General features: G+C 52.6%; 1 protein-coding gene across 2 annotated transcripts in view; it reads right to left on the bottom strand.

The window, feature by feature from the left end:
* Positions 1–9,714: 9,714 nt before the first annotated feature.
* The window catches only part of CDIPT (CDP-diacylglycerol--inositol 3-phosphatidyltransferase), a 25,880-nt gene continuing 18,546 nt past the window's right edge, over positions 9,715–17,048 (bottom strand). For both annotated transcript variants that reach the window (XM_032980996.2, XM_076056730.1), the window contains 2 exons: positions 14,582–14,663; positions 9,715–11,482 (listed from right to left, as the gene is read on the bottom strand). In XM_032980996.2, the coding sequence (XP_032836887.2) occupies positions 11,337–11,482; positions 14,582–14,663 (228 nt within the window). In that variant the 3' untranslated portion in view covers positions 9,715–11,336. The remainder of the gene's footprint in view (positions 11,483–14,581; positions 14,664–17,048) is intronic.

Here is a 17,048-nt window from a genome sequence, read left to right on the forward strand (position 1 = left end):
ATGGATACCAAAATGAGGTTTTAAACTCATCAGGGTTAGCCGTGCTGATTCTCCTCCAGATCGAGAGGAGCCGGTTTCGAGGTGGGATCGTGGAAACCGAAATGAGGTTTGTAAACTCATCAGGGTTAGCCGTGCCGATTCGCCTCCAGATCGAGAGGAGCCGGTTTCGAGGTGGTATCGTGGATACCGAAATGAGGTTTATAAACTCATCAGGGTTAGCCTTGCTGATTCTCCTCCAGATCGAGAGGAGCCGGTTTGAGGTGGTATCGTGGATACCGAAATGAGGTTTGTAAACTCATCAGGGTTAGCCTTGCCGATTCGCCTCCAGATCGAGAGGAGCCGGTTTCGAGGTGGTATCGTGGAAACCGAAATGAGGTTTATAAACTCATCAGGGTTAGCCGTGCCGATTCTCCTCCAGATCGAGAGGAGCCGGTTTCGAGGTGGGATCGTGGATACCGAAGTGAGGTTTGTAAACTCATCAGGGTTAGCCGTGCCGATTCTACTCCAGATCGAGAGGAGCCGGTTGTGGTGGGAACGGACACCCGGTATGGATACCAAAATGAGGTTTTAAACTCATCAGGGTTAGCCGTGCTGATTCTCCTCCAGATCGAGAGGAGCCGGTTTCGAGGTGGGATCGTGGAAACCGAAATGAGGTTTGTAAACTCATCAGGGTTAGCCGTGCCGATTCGCCTTCAGATCGAGAGGAGCCGGTTTCGAGGTGGTATCGTGGATACCGAAATGAGGTTTATAAACTCATCAGGGTTAGCCTTGCTGATTCTCCTCCAGATCGAGAGGAGCCGGTTTGAGGTGGTATCGTGGATACCGAAATGAGGTTTGTAAACTCATCAGGGTTAGCCTTGCCGATTCGCCTCCAGATCGAGAGGAGCCGGTTTCGAGGTGGTATCGTGGAAACCGAAATGAGGTTTATAAACTCATCAGGGTTAGCCGTGCCGATTCTCCTCCAGATCGAGAGGAGCCGGTTTCGAGGTGGGATCGTGGATACCGAAGTGAGGTTTGTAAACTCATCAGGGTTAGCCGTGCCGATTCTCCTCCAGATCGAGAGGAGCCGGTTGAAGTGGGATCGGACACCCGGTAAGGATACCAAAATGAGGTTTTAAACTCCGCATGCTTAGCCGGGGCCCGGCTAATTGTACCGATTCTCCTCTGGATCAGGAGCAGCCGGTTGAGGTGGCTTAGGCGACTCGGTAAGGATGGCCGGAATGAGGTTTGTACACAAATGACAAAGACCCCCAGTGTAGCCCCAACAGACCATAGGGGCAAGTGCGGTTAGTGAGTAGCAGCGTCTATGAAGACCGTCACTATGGCACACGAGGGGGGTGGGTGGACAGCACCACCACGCCCGGCCGCCTTTGTCTCCCCCCAGTGCTAGCGATGTTCACGACACCGCTACACCGCTGCACCAGGTACTCATTTGAGGCCAAAGTCGACCTAGGGGAGGCCCAGGATCGGTTCAGATAATCGTCACTGCCGGCGTTGGCCATGAGCAGGAATGGAACCCGGGTAGCCGGGTTCATAGCGCAGCGTAGCGCTGACCACTACATCACCGCTCCCCACACACACACAGACAACAACAACCGCCATTCGCCACTAAGTGGCGGTGACGTCACCACGACGCTTGTGCCAGGCCATGTGCACCTTGAGGCCACGTGAAGTGTCGAACGCCCGCGGGCAGGAGGTCACGGGGCAGACCCAGCAGGTGCCACGGGTCGACTGACTGAGATGACTGGCTGATGCACCACCTGTGCCTCCTACTGTGCCAACCTGCTGTGCTTTAGCCACCCGGCGCTCCGCTCGTTGTTGTGAGCGTCGCTCCTCCGCCCTCCGTCGTTGTTGGAGGGCGACTGCCTCCAACTGCCCAGTAGCATCCTTCACGAGCCTCCTCCACAGAAGCCGATCTTGACACCGCTGGTACCGGTCATCGGCAAGTCCACTCAGCTCCACGTCCTCCTGTACCACGTCACTCCATCTCTTCTCTAGTCCGTGCCGCACCCGTTTAGCCCCCTCGATCTGGCCGAACAAAAGCTGTTTCAGCATGCGGTGGCTGGGCATGCGGGCTACATGACCCAGCCAACGCAGCCTTGCCTGTCGGAGGAGCTCACCGATGGGACCTTGCCCAGATCTTTCAAGGATTTGTGAGCTCCTCACACAATCCATCCTGGTTAAACCCAGGATGGATCGTAGGCAGGCTAGCCTAAATGTTTCTAACCGGCGAAGATGTTCCATTAGAGGGGTCCACGTTTCGCAAGCGTAGAGAAGGGAGGGAATGACCGTGGCCGAGAAGACCCGAAGCTTAGTGCGGAGCGACAGACCAGGGAGCTTCCACACAGCGTTACGCAACCGATGAAAAGATATTGCCGCTCGACTGATTCGGAGTGAGACCTCTGCTGTTAAACTGGAGCTGGTCGTAAGCACACTGCCCAGGTATGGGAAACTCTCCACTCTCTCCAAAACTGCCCCATCACCGATTGGGAGTTGTGGGGGTGGAGTGTCCGATGGTACAAAATACCTAGGCAGGTGCTTAGTTTTGGTGGGGCTGATTGTAAGGCCCTATCTCTTAGTGGCACACTCCAGTCTCAGCAGCAGCGTCTCCAACTCCTCCTCTGAATGAGCAGCTATTACCAAATCATCGACATACATAACGTGGTTGAGCAATAGGGAGCCATCCCTTGACCACACCCGGGCATCGATCAGCCTCCCATTATATCTGTACCATATGGAGATTCCCCCGGTACAGCTATTGAAGGCTTCACGAACTACGTGGTCAAAATAGATGTTAAATCATGTGGGAGCCAGAGGACATCCCTGTCGCACCCCAAGGTGTACAGGGAATGGCTCTGACTCCCGGCCACGTAGTTTTACCCGGGTCCGCTCACCATCATGAAGGTCCATAATAACGGTTTTTGGGTTAGATCGCGTTATTTATAAATGTGTCGTAACCCTCCACCACCCGACACGGCCAAACAGTAAAAAATGTGTCACGTTTACAAAGGACAAATAGTTCACTACGTTAGCCCACCGGTGTGTTGAAGAGTGAATCAACATCATTTAAAATTTGAGTACAACGTTTCGCTGGTAATTACATCCAGCATCATCGGGCAATTCGCCAGAATGGTAAAGCCCTCTCCACTTGCTCCCGGTCTTAAATAGATCAGCAGCAGGGTGACGTCATTATTTAACTAATTTCAGGTGCAGGGATTTCAGGCTGAGGGGGGGGGTATTGTAAATATATAATCGATTGGTAATCAGTCAATGGTTATGATTAGTAATGAGTTGTAGATTAGTAATTAGTTGTTAACGTCTGTTATTGTGATTATTTGCTACGTTAGTAATCCGTTAATTAGTATGTGTTTCCCCTATAAGGAATTGTAGTATGTATTATTTAATAATACGCTTCCAAGCCGCACTAAGCCTGTAGCTGTCAGAGCGATTAAAGTTATTTCTATTTAACACGTAGGCTTTCGCGACCAATATTATTCATAATAACGGTTTTTGGGTTAGATCACGTTTATTTATAAATGTGTCGTAACCCTCCACCACCCGACACGGCCAATCAGCAAAAAAAAAGTGTCACGTTGACAAAAGACAAATAGTTCACTACTTTAGGCCACCGGTGTGTTGAAGAGCGAATCCACATTTACAGTTTGAGTACGACGTTTCGCTGTTAAATACATCCAGCATCATCGGGCAATTCGCCAGAATGGTAAAGCCCTCGCTTGCTCCCGGTTTTTATATAGAGCAGCAGGGTGACGTCATCACTGCACCTGATATGAGTTAAGTGATGACGTCACCCTGCTGCTCTATATAAAAACCGGGAGCAAGCGAGGGCTTTACCATTCTGACGAATTGCCCGATGATGCTGGATGTATTTACCAGCGAAACGTCGTACTCAAACTGTAAATGTGAATTCACTCTTCAACACACCGGTGGGCTAAAGTAGTGAACTATTTTGTCTTTTGTCAACGTGACACTTCTTTGCTGATTGGCCGTGTCGGGTGGTGGAGGGTTACGACACATTTATAAATAAACGCGATGTAACCCAAAAACCGTTATTATGAATTATTTCTATTTCTCTCAATTTCAATGGATTCTCTAATTAGTCTTTGCCAGTAATAATTAGTTTTCCACAACACTTCAACGTTATCAAAATCAATTGAGTGTCCTTGTTGACAAGCATGTTCTGCCACTGCCGACAGTTGTGTTTGAGATAATTTAATATTTCTTTGGTGTCCTTTTAGTCTTATGCTGATGTTACGTCCCGTCTGTCCAATGTAGCGTCTGCCACATAAACAGTTAATCCGATATACACCTTCTGTTGATAATTTAGGTAATTCGTCTTTAGTGCAAGATACTAGGTTTTGAATTTTGTGTACTGTACCAAATCTTACTGTAATGTCTTGCTTTTGCAAAACACGGGGATAATTTGTCAGTTACTCCTGAGACATGTGGAATTTTAATTGCTTTAACAATCTGATCACTTTCAGCAGCGTTGCTGAATGAGTTAAATGATGACGTCACCCTGCTGCTGATCTATTTAAGACAGGGAGCAAGTGAAGAGGGCTTTACCATTCTGGCGAATTGCCCGATGATGCTGGATGTAATTACCAGCGAAACGTCGTACTCAAATTTTAAATGATGTTGATTCACTCTTCAACACACCGGTGGGCTAAAGTAGTGAACTATTTGTCTTTTGTAAACGTGACACATTTTTTACTGTTTGGCCGTGTCGGGTGGTGGAGGGTTACGACACATTTATAAATAACGCGATCTAACCCAAAACACCTTTATGATGAATAATATTGGTCGCGAAAGCCTACACGTGTTAAACTGATTATGAAGGGTCCTTAATGATCGTGAGCAGAGGGTCAGGGACTCCAAAAGCACGAAGAACAACCCAGAGCCCAGGCCTACTGATGGTAGCATAGGCCTTGACCAGGTCAATAAAGCAGAGATGTAGGTCTTGCTGGAATTCCCTACACCTCTGCTGTAGCAGACGGACAGAAAATATGGCATCTGTGCAGGACCGCCCTTTCCTGAAACCGCACACACACACAAACGTACACACGCACACACGTACAGACGCACACACGTACAGACGCACACACGTACAGACGCACACACGTACACACACACGTACAGACACACACACGTACAGACACACACACGTACAGACACACACACGTACACACACACAGACGCACACACGTACAGACGCACACGTACAGACGCACACACGTACACACGTACAGACACACACGTACACACACACACACACGTACAGACGCACACACGTACAGACGCGCACACGTACAGACACACACACGTACAAACACACAAACGGGTGTAAGACTTTATTGGTTGCACAACAAAATATAAAGACAGCACCCACCACCACAAGTCACGGCACGGTGATTCCTAGTCACTGAACTACTTTAGCACGCCCTGTGGTGGTGGTGGTGGTAGTGGAGATGGTGGTGGAGGAGGTCGTGGTGGTGGTAGTGGAGATGGTGGTGGTGGTGGTGGAGGAAGAGGTGAAGGAGGAGATGGTGGTGGAGGTGGTGGTGATGGAGGTGGTGGAGGAACAGGTGAAGGAGATGGTGGTGATGGAGGTGGTGGAGGTGGTGGAGGTGGTGGTGAAGAGGTGAAGGAGGAGATGGTGGTGGTGGTGGAGGTGGAGGAAGAGGTGAAAGTGATGGTGGTGGAGGTGGTGGTGGTGGAGGTGGTGGAGGTGGTGGTGGTGGTGGAGGAAGAGGTGAAGGAGGTGGTGGTGGAGGTGGTGGAGGTGGTGGTGGAGGTGGTGGAGGTGGTGGTGGAGAAAGAGGTGAAGGAGGAGATGGTGGTGGAGGTGGTGGTGGAGGTGGTGGAGGAAGAGGTGAAGGAGATGGTGGTGGAGGAAGAGGTGAAGGAGGTGGTGGTGGAGGTGGTGGAGGTGGTGGTGGAGGTGGTGGAGGTGGTGGTGGTGGAGGTGGAGGAAGAGGTGAAGGAGGAGATGGTGGTGGAGGTGGTGGTGGAGGTGGTGGAGGTGGTGGTGGAGGTGGTGGTGGAGGAAGAGGTGAAGGAGGAGATGGTGGTGGAGGTGGTGGAGGTGGTGGTGGAGGTTGAACACCACCACCACGGGGTGACCTCCACCACCACCACCACTGTGGTGGTGGTGGAGGTGGTGGTGGAGGTGGTGGTGGAGGAAGATGTGAAGGAGATGGTGGTGGTGGTGGAGGTGGTGGTGGTGGAGGTGGTGGTGGAGGAAGAGGTGAAGGAGATGGTGGTGGTGGTGGTGGAGGAAGAGGTGAAGGAGGTGGTGGTGGAGGTGGTGGTGGTGGTGGAGGTGGTGGTGGAGGAGGTGGTTGAACACCTCCACCACCTCCACCACCACCACTGTGGTGCTACCGCAGCGGAGCAACTCGGCCGGCACTACCCTCTCCTCACCCCCTCCCCCCCCCCACTAGACACTCGCATGCACCCCCGTAGGGTCTCGAGGAGGGACCCCCTGGGGTCCCCGGGTTCTCACCCCCCTGCCGGTGGGGTCCCCGGGTTCTCACCCCCCCCTGCTGGTGGGGTCCCCGGGTTCTCACCCCCCTGCTGGTGGGGTCCCCGGGCTCTCACCCCCCTGCTGGTGGGGTCCCCGGGTTCTCACCCCCCTGCTGGTGGGGTCCCCGGGTTCTCACCCCCCCTGCTGGTGGGGTCCCCGGGTTCTCACCCCCCTGCTGGTGGGGTCCCCGGGTTCTCACCCCCCTGCTGGTGGGGTCCCCGGGTTCTCACCCCCCTGGGGTCCCCGGGTTCTCACCCCCCTGCCGGTGGGGTCCCCGGGTTCTCACCCCCCTGCCGGTGGGGTCCCCGGGCTCTCACCCCCCTGCTGGTGGGGTCCCCGGGTTCTCACCCCCCTGCTGGTGGGGTCCCCGGGTTCTCACCCCCCTGCTGGTGGGGTCCCCGGGTTCTCACCCCCCTGGGGTCCCCGGGTTCTCACCCCCCTGCTGGTGGGGTCCCCGGGTTCTCACCCCCCTGGGGTCCCCGGGTTCTCACCCCCCCTGCTGGTGGGGTCCCCGGGCTCTCACCCCCCTGCTGGTGGGGGGTCCCCGGGTTCTCACCCCCCCTGCTGGTGGGGTCCCCGGGTTCTCACCCCCCTGCTGGTGGGGTCCCCGGGTTCTCACCCCCCTGCTGGTGGGGTCCCCGGGTTCTCACCCCCCTGCAGGCACGTTCCACGGTTTCCCCACGGGCCATGGAAATTGTCCGAGCCCCCCAGAGCGGATTACGTTGGTGGCCCCCCCCGCCCCCCGCCCCCCGAAGAAGGTGGGCGTAGAGCTTTAGAGCCCGGCCGTGGGGGAGGGGCGGGGAGGGGAGGGGCCACACACACCGGGGGGGGGGGGGGGGGTCCACCATTCGCTACGAGGGAAATAAATCTGGGCGCAGGCGGACGTCGTGACGCGTGGTGACACGTGGTGACACGTGGTGACGCGTGGTGCACGTGGTGACGCGTGATCCACGTGGTGCACGTGGTGACGCGTGATCCACGTGGTGCACGTGGTGACGCGTGATCCACGTGGTGCACGTGGTGACGCGTGATGCACGTGGTGACGCGTGGTGACGCGTGGTGCACGTGGTGCACGTCGTGACACGTGGTGACGCGTGGTGACGCGTGGTGCACGTGGTGCACGTGGTGACGCGTGATGCACGTGGTGACGTGGTGACGTGTGGTGACGTGGTGACGTGTGGTGCCGCGTGGTGCACGTGGTGCCGCGTGGTGCACGTGATGCACGTCGTGACGCGTGGTGCACGTGGTGCACGTGGTGCACGTCGTGACGCGTGGTGCACGTGGTGACGCGTGGTGCACGTGGTGACGCGTGGTGCACGTGGTGCACGTGTGTGTGTGTGCACGTGTGTGTCTGAAGAGCGGTGGGACAGCGGTCGGCGTACGACGGTGTGTGGGTGACTTTAATCAGGAATGTGCTCGACCCGCGTGTGCACGCGCACATACACACAAATAAATAAATAAAGAGTTCGATAGAGGGACGCTCGACCGCGCAGAGAGTAAATTATAATTGATTCTGAGCGCCGGAGGGGACGGTGGAGGGGGAGGAGTCAAACATCACACACACACACCACGTGTGTGGAGGGGGAGGAGTCAAACATAACACACATACACCACGTGTGTGGAGGGGGAGGAGTCAAACATCACACACACACCACGTGTGTGGAGGGGGAGGAGTCAAACATCACACACACACCACGTGTGTGGAGGGGGAGGAGTCAAACATCACACACACACACCACGTGTGTGGAGGGGGAGGAGTCAAACATCACACACACACACCACGTGTGGAGGGGGAGGAGTCAAACATGACACACACACCACGTGTGTGGAGGGGGAGGAGTCAAACCTCACACACACACACCACGTGTGTGGAGGGGGAGGAGTCAAACCTCACACACACACACCACGTGTGTGGAGGGGGAGGAGTCAAACCTCACACACACACACCACGTGTGTGGAGGGGGAGGAGTCAAACATAACACACACACCACGTGTGTGGTGGGGGAGGAGTCAAACCTCACACACACACACCACGTGTGTGGAGGGGGAGGAGTCAAACATCACACACACACCACGTGTGTGGAGGGGGAGGAGTCAAACATAACACACACACCACGTGTGTGGTGGGGGAGGAGTCAAACCTCACACACACCACGTGTGTGGAGGGGGAGGAGTCAAACATCACACACACACACCACGTGTGTGGAGGGGGAGGAGTCAAACATCACACACACACACCACGTGTGTGGAGGGGGAGGAGTCAAACATCACACACACACACCACGTGTGTGGAGGGGGAGGAGTCAAACATCACACACACACACCACGTGTGTGGAGGGGGAGGAGTCAAACATCACACACACACCACGTGTGTGGAGGGGGAGGGAGACCCCACGTAATGGGGAGGGGGGAGGGGGGAGTGGGGAGGGGGGCTATAGCCCCCACAACACCACCACCACGGGGTGAACACCACCAACACCACCACTACCACCACTACCACCACCACTACCACCACCACTACCACCACCACCACTACCACCACCACCACTACCACCACCACCACCACTACCACCACCACCACTACCACCACCACCACCACTACCACCACCACCACTACCACCACCACTACCACCACTACCACCACCACTACCACCACCACCACCACCACGGGGTGAACACCACCAACACCACCACTACCACCAACACCACCACTACCACCAACACCACCACCACTACCAACACCACCACTACCACCACCGTCATCATCGTCATCATCGTCATTGTCAGGTGACCACCACAGCCGCCATCGTCAGGGTGGACACAGCGAGGCCACGACATCCTGCGAACCAGGCGAGGGAGATAACATCTACACGCCCCTTCCTCTCTAGACCACGCCCCTTCCTCTAGACCACGCCCCCTCCTCTATAGACCCCGCCCATTCCTCTCTAGACCACGCCCCCTTCCTCTATAGCCCCCACCCCGTTCCTCTGTAGCCCCCGCCCCTTCCTCTGTATCCCACGCCCCTTTCCTCTGTAGCCCCCGCCCCTTCCTCTATAGACCACGCCCCCTTCCTCTGTAGCCCACGCCCCTTCCTCTATAGCCCACGCCCCTTCCTCTATAGCCCCCGCCCCTTCCTCTATAGACCACGCCCCTTGCTCGTTAGACCCCTTCCTGTTTAGACCCCACCCCTTTTCCTATTTGGGCCCCGCCCCTTCCTTTTAACACCCGCCCCTTCCTCTCTGCTGATGACACTGACGATGAAGACACTGACGATGACGACGATGATGACGATAACGATGATGACGACGACGATGATGACGATGATGATGATGACGACGATGACGATGATGACGATGATGACGACGATGACGATGATGACGATGAAGACACTGACGATGATGATGACACTGACGATAATGACGATGATGATGATAACACTGATGATGATGACACTGATGATAACACTGATGATGATGACACTGATGATGATACAGATGATGACACTGACGATAATGACGATGATGATGACACTGATGATGATGATGATGATAACACTGATGATGATGATGACTCTGATGTGATGATATGGATGACACTGCTGATGAAGATGACACTGACGATGATGACGATGATCACGATGACACTGCTAATGACGATAATGACGATGATGACGACGATACTGATGATGACGATGTCACTGACGTGATGATGATGTCACTGATATGATGATGACAATGACACTGCTGATGATGATGACGATGACACTGCTGATGATGATGATGACGATGACACTGCTGATGATGATGATGATGACGATGATGACGACACTGATGTGATGATGATGATGTCTCTGATATGATGATGACGACAACGACACTGCTGATGATGACGATGATGACACTGATGTGATGCTGATGTCACTGCTGTGATGATGACGATGACGCTGCTGATGATGACGATGGTGACGATGACGATGGTGTCACTGATGACGATGACGTCACTGACATGATGGTGACACTGATGACACTGAAGATGATGATGATGTTACTGATGTGATGACGACGATGACGACGATGGTGACACTGATGATGATGATGACGACACTGACGTGATGATGGTGATGGTGACGATGACGTCACTGATGATGAAGACACTGACGATGATGATGACGATGATGACGATGATGATGACACTGATGATGATGATAACACTGATGATGATGATGACTCTGATGTGACGATGATGACACTGCTGATGAAGATGACACTGACGATGATGACGATGATGGCGATGATGACAATGACACTGCTGATGATGACGATGATGACGACGACACTGATGATGACGATGAAGTCACTGATGTGATGATGATGACGACGATGATGATGGTGACACTGATGACACTGCTGATGATGATGATGATGACACTGATGACACTGATGACGATGATGACACTGATGACACCGCTGATGATGACGATGATGACACTGATGACACTGATGACGATGATGACACTGATGATGACGACGACACTGATGATGACGATGATGTCACTGATGTGATGATGATGACGACGATGATGATGGTGACAATGATGACACCGCTGATGATGACGATGATGACACTGATGACACTGATGACACCGCTGATGATGACACTGATGACACTGATGACACTGATGACACCGCTGACGATGATGACGACGATGTCACTGGTGACGACGGCGATGACGTCACTGGCACGATGACGTCACTGGCACGATGACGTCACTGACGACACCGCCGCTGCTGGCTCAGGAGCGGCGTTTGCGCTCCTCCGAGTCCAGGGCGGCAATGTGAGCCGAAGCGCTGACGAGGTGGACGCAGCTGATGAGGGTCTTGAGGAGGCAGACGGGGGCCGTGACGAGGAGCAACAGCGGCACGGCACCCACGCCCAGGACTGGGACGGCGGGGAAAACGCCGTCAAGATCGTCGTCAACGTCATCAACGTCATCGTCAACGTCATCATCGTCATCATCGTCAACATCGTTAACAACATCGTCAACATCGTTAACAACATCGTCAACATCGTCATCGTCAACATCGTTAACAACATCGTCATCATCGTCAACATCGTCGTCAACGTCATCGTCATCATCGTCAACATCGTCATCATCGTCAACATCGTCATCGTCATCGTCAACGTCATCGTCAACATCGTCATCATCGTCATCATCGTCAACGTCATCGTCATCATCGTCAACGTCATCGTCATCATCGTCAACGTCATCGTCATCATCGTCATCATCGTCAACGTCATCGTCAACGTCATCGTCAACATCGTCATCATCGTCAACATCGTCAACGTCATCGTCAACGTCATCGTCAACATCGTCATCATCGTCAACATCGTCAACGTCATCATCGTCATCATCGTCATCGTCGTCATCATCGTCATCATCGTCAACATCGTCAACGTCATCATCGTCATCATCGTCATCGTCGTCATCATCGTCATCATCGTCAACATCGTCAACAACATCATCATCATCATCATCGTCAACGTCGTCAACGTCATCGTCATCATCGTCATCATCGTCAACGTCATCGTCAACATCGTCAACGTCATCGTCATCGTCAACGTCATCGTCAACATCGTCAACGTCATCGTCATCGTCAACGTCATCGTCAACATCGTCATCATCGTCATCATCGTCAACATCGTCAACATCGTCAACATCGTCAACGTCATCATCGTCATCATCGTCAACGTCATCGTCAACATCGTCATCATCGTCATCAACGTCAACGTCATCGTCATCATCGTCATCATCGTCAACGTCATCGTCATCATCGTCAACGTCAACGTCATCATCATTATCGTCAACATCGTCAACAACATCATCATCGTCATCGTCATCATCGTCAACATCATCGTCATCATCGTCAACATCGTCAACGTCATCGTCAACATCGTCAACATCGTCAACATCATCATCGTCAACATCATCGTCATCATCGTCAACGTCATCGTCATCATCGTCAACATCATCGTCATCATCGTCATCATCGTCAACAACATCGTCAACATCGTCAACAACATCGTCAACATCGTCAACACCATCGTCAACATCATTATGAGACCTCCTGTGCCAGTAACAAGATATAGGAATAGGTTTTACCCTTTTAACCGGCACAAAAAAACTGACACCTTTATTCAAGGTATCGTGTCTGCAATAACCACAACACAAGAAGTCAAAATGCAAACAAAAAGACAACTGATAATAATATTGGCACTGTCCTTGAATTTGATTGGTCCACACCCGAGACGGCTTTTCTTAGAGCCCTTTAGTCTCTCCACTGGTGTTGGACCAGAAGACGCCAAAAGGCGTACAACTCAAATCAGAGTTGTCTTATTTGTTTGCATTTTGACTGCTTGTGTTGTGGTTATTGCAAACATGATGCCTTGAATAAAGGCGTCAGTTTTTTTGTGCCGGTTAAAAGGGTAAAACCCATTACTATCGTCAACATCATCGTCAACATCGTCACCACCGTCAACACCGTCACCATCGTCACCATCAACATCGTCACCATCAACATCGTCAACATCGTCACCATCAACATCGTCACCATCGTCACCATCGTCATCGTCACCGTCAACATCGTCAACATCGTCACCATCAACATCGTCACCATCACCACCATTATCAACATCGTCACCATCACCACCATCAACAACACCATCATCAACATCGTCAACATCGTCACCATCAACATCGTCAACATCAACATCGTCAACATCATCAACATCATCATCAACATCGTCACCATCATCAACATCATCATCAACATTGTCACCATCATCAACATCGTCAACATCGTCAACATCAACATCGTCAACATCAACATCATCATCAACATCGTCACCATCATCAACATCATCATCAACATTGTCACCATCATCAACATCATCAACATCGTCAACATCATCAACATCATCAACATCGTCACCATCATCATCAACATTGTCACCATCATCAACATCATCAACATCATCGACATCATCATCAACATTGTCACCATCATCACCATCATCAACATTGTCACCATCATCACCATAAACATCGCAAACACCGTCAACATCATCACTGTGTGGTGGTGGTGGTGGTTGTGGTGGTGCTGGTGGTGGTTGTGGTGGTGGTTGTGGTGGTTGTGGTGGTGGTGGCTGTGCTGGTGGTGGTTGTGGTGGTGGTGGTTGTGGTGGTGGTGGCTGTGGTGCCGGTGGTGGTGGCTGTGGTTGTGGTGGCTGTGGTGGTGGCTGTGGTGGTGGTGGCTGTGTTGGTGGTAGTGGTGGTGGTGGTAGTGGTGGTAGTGCTGGTGGTGGTGGTTGTGGTGGTGGTGCTGTGCTGGTTGTGGTGGTGGTGGTAGTGCTGGTGGTGGAGGTAGTGGTGGTGGTGCTGGTGGTGGTGGTAGTGGTGGTAGTGCTGGTGGTGGTGGTAGTGGTGGTGGTGCTGTGCTGGTTCTGGTGGCTGTGGTGGTTGTGGTGCTGGTGGTGGTGGTGCTGGTGGTGGTGGTTGTGGTAGTGGTGGTGGTTGTGGTGCTGGTGGTTGTGGTAGTGGTGGTGGTTGTGGTGCTGGTGGTTGTGGTAGTGGTGGTGGTGGTTGTGGTGCTGGTGGTTGTGGTAGTGGTGGTGGTTGTGGTAGTGGTGGTGGTTGTAGTGGTGGTGGTGGTGGTTGTGGTAGTGGTGGTGGTTGTAGTGGTGGTGGTGGTGGTTGTGGTAGTGGTGGTGGTTGTGGTGGTGGTTGTGGTGCTGGTGGTTGTGGTAGTGGTGGTGGTTGTGGTGCTGGTGGTTGTGGTAGTGGTGGTGGTGGTTGTGGTGCTGGTGGTTGTGGTAGTGGTGGTGGTTGTGGTAGTGGTGGTGGTTGTAGTGGTGGTGGTTGTGGTAGTGGTGGTGGTTGTAGTGGTGGTGGTGGTGGTTGTGGTAGTGGTGGTGGTTGTAGTGGTGGTGGTGGTGGTTGTGGTAGTGGTGGTGGTTGTGGTTGTGGTGGTTGTGGCTTACCGCTAGGCCCACTGCTGTACTGGTAGAGGTACAGGAGGCAGTAAAATAACTCGTTGCCAGCACACATCACGAAGAGCACGGGCTGAGGAAACATCGTCATCAGTGACGTCATCGTCATTGATGACATCATCGTCATCATCATCAGTGTCGTCAACATCAGTGACATCAGTGTCATCATCATCAATGTCGTCATCATCATCAGTGTCGTCATCATCATCAGTGTCATCGTCATTAGTGACATCATCATCGTCATCATCATCAGTGTCATCATCATCGTCATTATCGTCAGTGTCATCATCATCATCAGTGTCGTCATCATCATCATCAGTGTCATCATCATCAGTGACATCATCATCAGTGTCGTCATCATCATCAGTGTCGTCATCATCATCAGCGTCATCATCAGTGTCGTCATTATCAGTGTCATCATCATCAGTGTCATCATCATCAGTGTCATCATCATCAGTGTCATCATCATCAGTGTCATCATCATCAGTGACATCATCAGTGTCATCATCATCAGTGTCGTCATCATCAGTGTCATCATCATCAGTGACATCATCAGTGTCATCATCAGTGTCGTCATCATCATCAGTGTCATCGTCATCATCAGTGTCATCATCATCAGTGTCATCGTCATCATCAGTGTCATCATCATCAGTGTCGTCATCATCATCAGTGTCGTCATCATCATCAGTTGCGTCGTCATCATCATCAGTGTCAGTGTCATCATCATCAGTCATCATCGTCGTCATCATCATCATCGTCATCATCATCATCAGTGTCATCATCATCAGTGTCAGTGTCATCATCAGCATCATCAGAGTCATCACTGGTGAAGTGGTGAGTGTGTCTAGTGAGGTTGTGAGTGAGGTGGTGAGGTGGTGAGTGAGTTGGTGAGTGAGGTGGTGAGTGTGTCTAGTGAGGTGGTGAGTGAGGTGGTGAGTGAGTTGGTGAGTGGTGAGTGAGTTGGTGAGTGAGTTGGTGAGTGAGGTGGTGAGTGAGTTGGTGAGTGAGGTGGTGAGTGAGTTGGTGAGTGAGTTGGTGAGTGGTGAGTGAGTGGGTGAGTGAGTTGGTGAGTGAGTTGGTGAGTGAGTTGGTGAGTGAGTTGGTGAGTGGGTGAGTGAGGTGGTGAGTGAGTTGGTGAGTGAGTGGGTGAGTGAGTTGGTGAGTGAGGTGGTGAGTGAGTTGGTGAGTGGTGAGTGAGTTGGTGAGTGAGGTGGTGAGTGTGTCTAGTGAGGTGGTGAGTGAGGTGGTGAGTGAGTTGGTGAGTGGTGAGTGAGTTGGTGAGTGAGTTGGTGAGTGAGGTGGTGAGTGAGTTGGTGAGTGAGGTGGTGAGTGAGTTGGTGAGTGAGTTGGTGAGTGGTGAGTGAGTGGGTGAGTGAGTTGGTGAGTGAGTTGGTGAGTGAGTTGGTGAGTGAGTTGGTGAGTGGGTGAGTGAGGTGGTGAGTGAGTTGGTGAGTGAGTGGGTGAGTGAGTTGGTGAGTGAGGTGGTGAGTGAGTTGGTGAGTGGTGAGTGAGTTGGTGAGTGAGGTGGTGAGTGTGTCTAGTGAGGTGGTGAGTGAGGTGGTGAGTGAGTTGGTGAGTGGTGAGTGAGTTGGTGAGTGAGTTGGTGAGTGAGGTGGTGAGTGAGTTGGTGAGTGAGGTGGTGAGTGAGTTGGTGAGTGAGTTGGTGAGTGGTGAGTGAGTGGGTGAGTGAGTTGGTGAGTGAGTTGGTGAGTGAGTTGGTGAGTGAGTTGGTGAGTGGGTGAGTGAGGTGGTGAGTGAGTTGGTGAGTGAGTGGGTGAGTGAGTTGGTGAGTGAGGTGGTGAGTGAGTTGGTGAGTGGTGAGTGAGTTGGTGAGTGAGGTGGTGAGTGTGTCTAGTGAGGTGGTGAGTGAGGTGGTGAGTGAGTTGGTGAGTGGTGAGTGAGTTGGTGAGTGAGTTGGTGAGTGAGGTGGTGAGTGAGTTGGTGAGTGAGGTGGTGAGTGAGTTGGTGAGTGAGTTGGTGAGTGGTGAGTGAGTGGGTGAGTGAGTTGGTGAGTGAGTTGGTGAGTGAGTTGGTGAGTGAGTTGGTGAGTGGGTGAGTGAGGTGGTGAGTGAGTTGGTGAGTGAGTGGGTGAGTGAGTTGGTGAGTGAGGTGGTGAGTGAGTTGGTGAGTGGTGAGTGAGTTGGTGAGTGAGGTGGTGAGTGTGTCTAGTGAGGTGGTGAGTGAGGTGGTGAGTGAGTTGGTGAGTGAGGTGGTGAGTGAGGTGGTGAGTGAGGTGGTGAGTGAGTTGGTGAGTGAGTTGGTGAGTGAGTTGGTGAGTGAGTTGGTGAGGTGGTGAGTGAGTGAGTTGGTGAGGTGGTGAGTGAGTTGGTGAGTGAGTTGGTGAGTGAGTTGGTGAGTGAGGTGGTGAGTGAGTTGGTGAGGTGGTGAGTTGGTGAGTGGTGAGTGAGTTGTTGAGTGAGTTGGTGAGTGAGTTGGTGAGTTGGTGAGTGAGTTGGTG

This window comes from Petromyzon marinus, chromosome 77 (genome assembly GCF_048934315.1).
Source record: "Petromyzon marinus isolate PM22_M1 ecotype Great Lakes invasive population chromosome 77, UKy_Petmar_22M1.pri1.0, whole genome shotgun sequence".
NCBI lineage: Eukaryota > Metazoa > Chordata > Hyperoartia > Petromyzontiformes > Petromyzontidae > Petromyzon > Petromyzon marinus.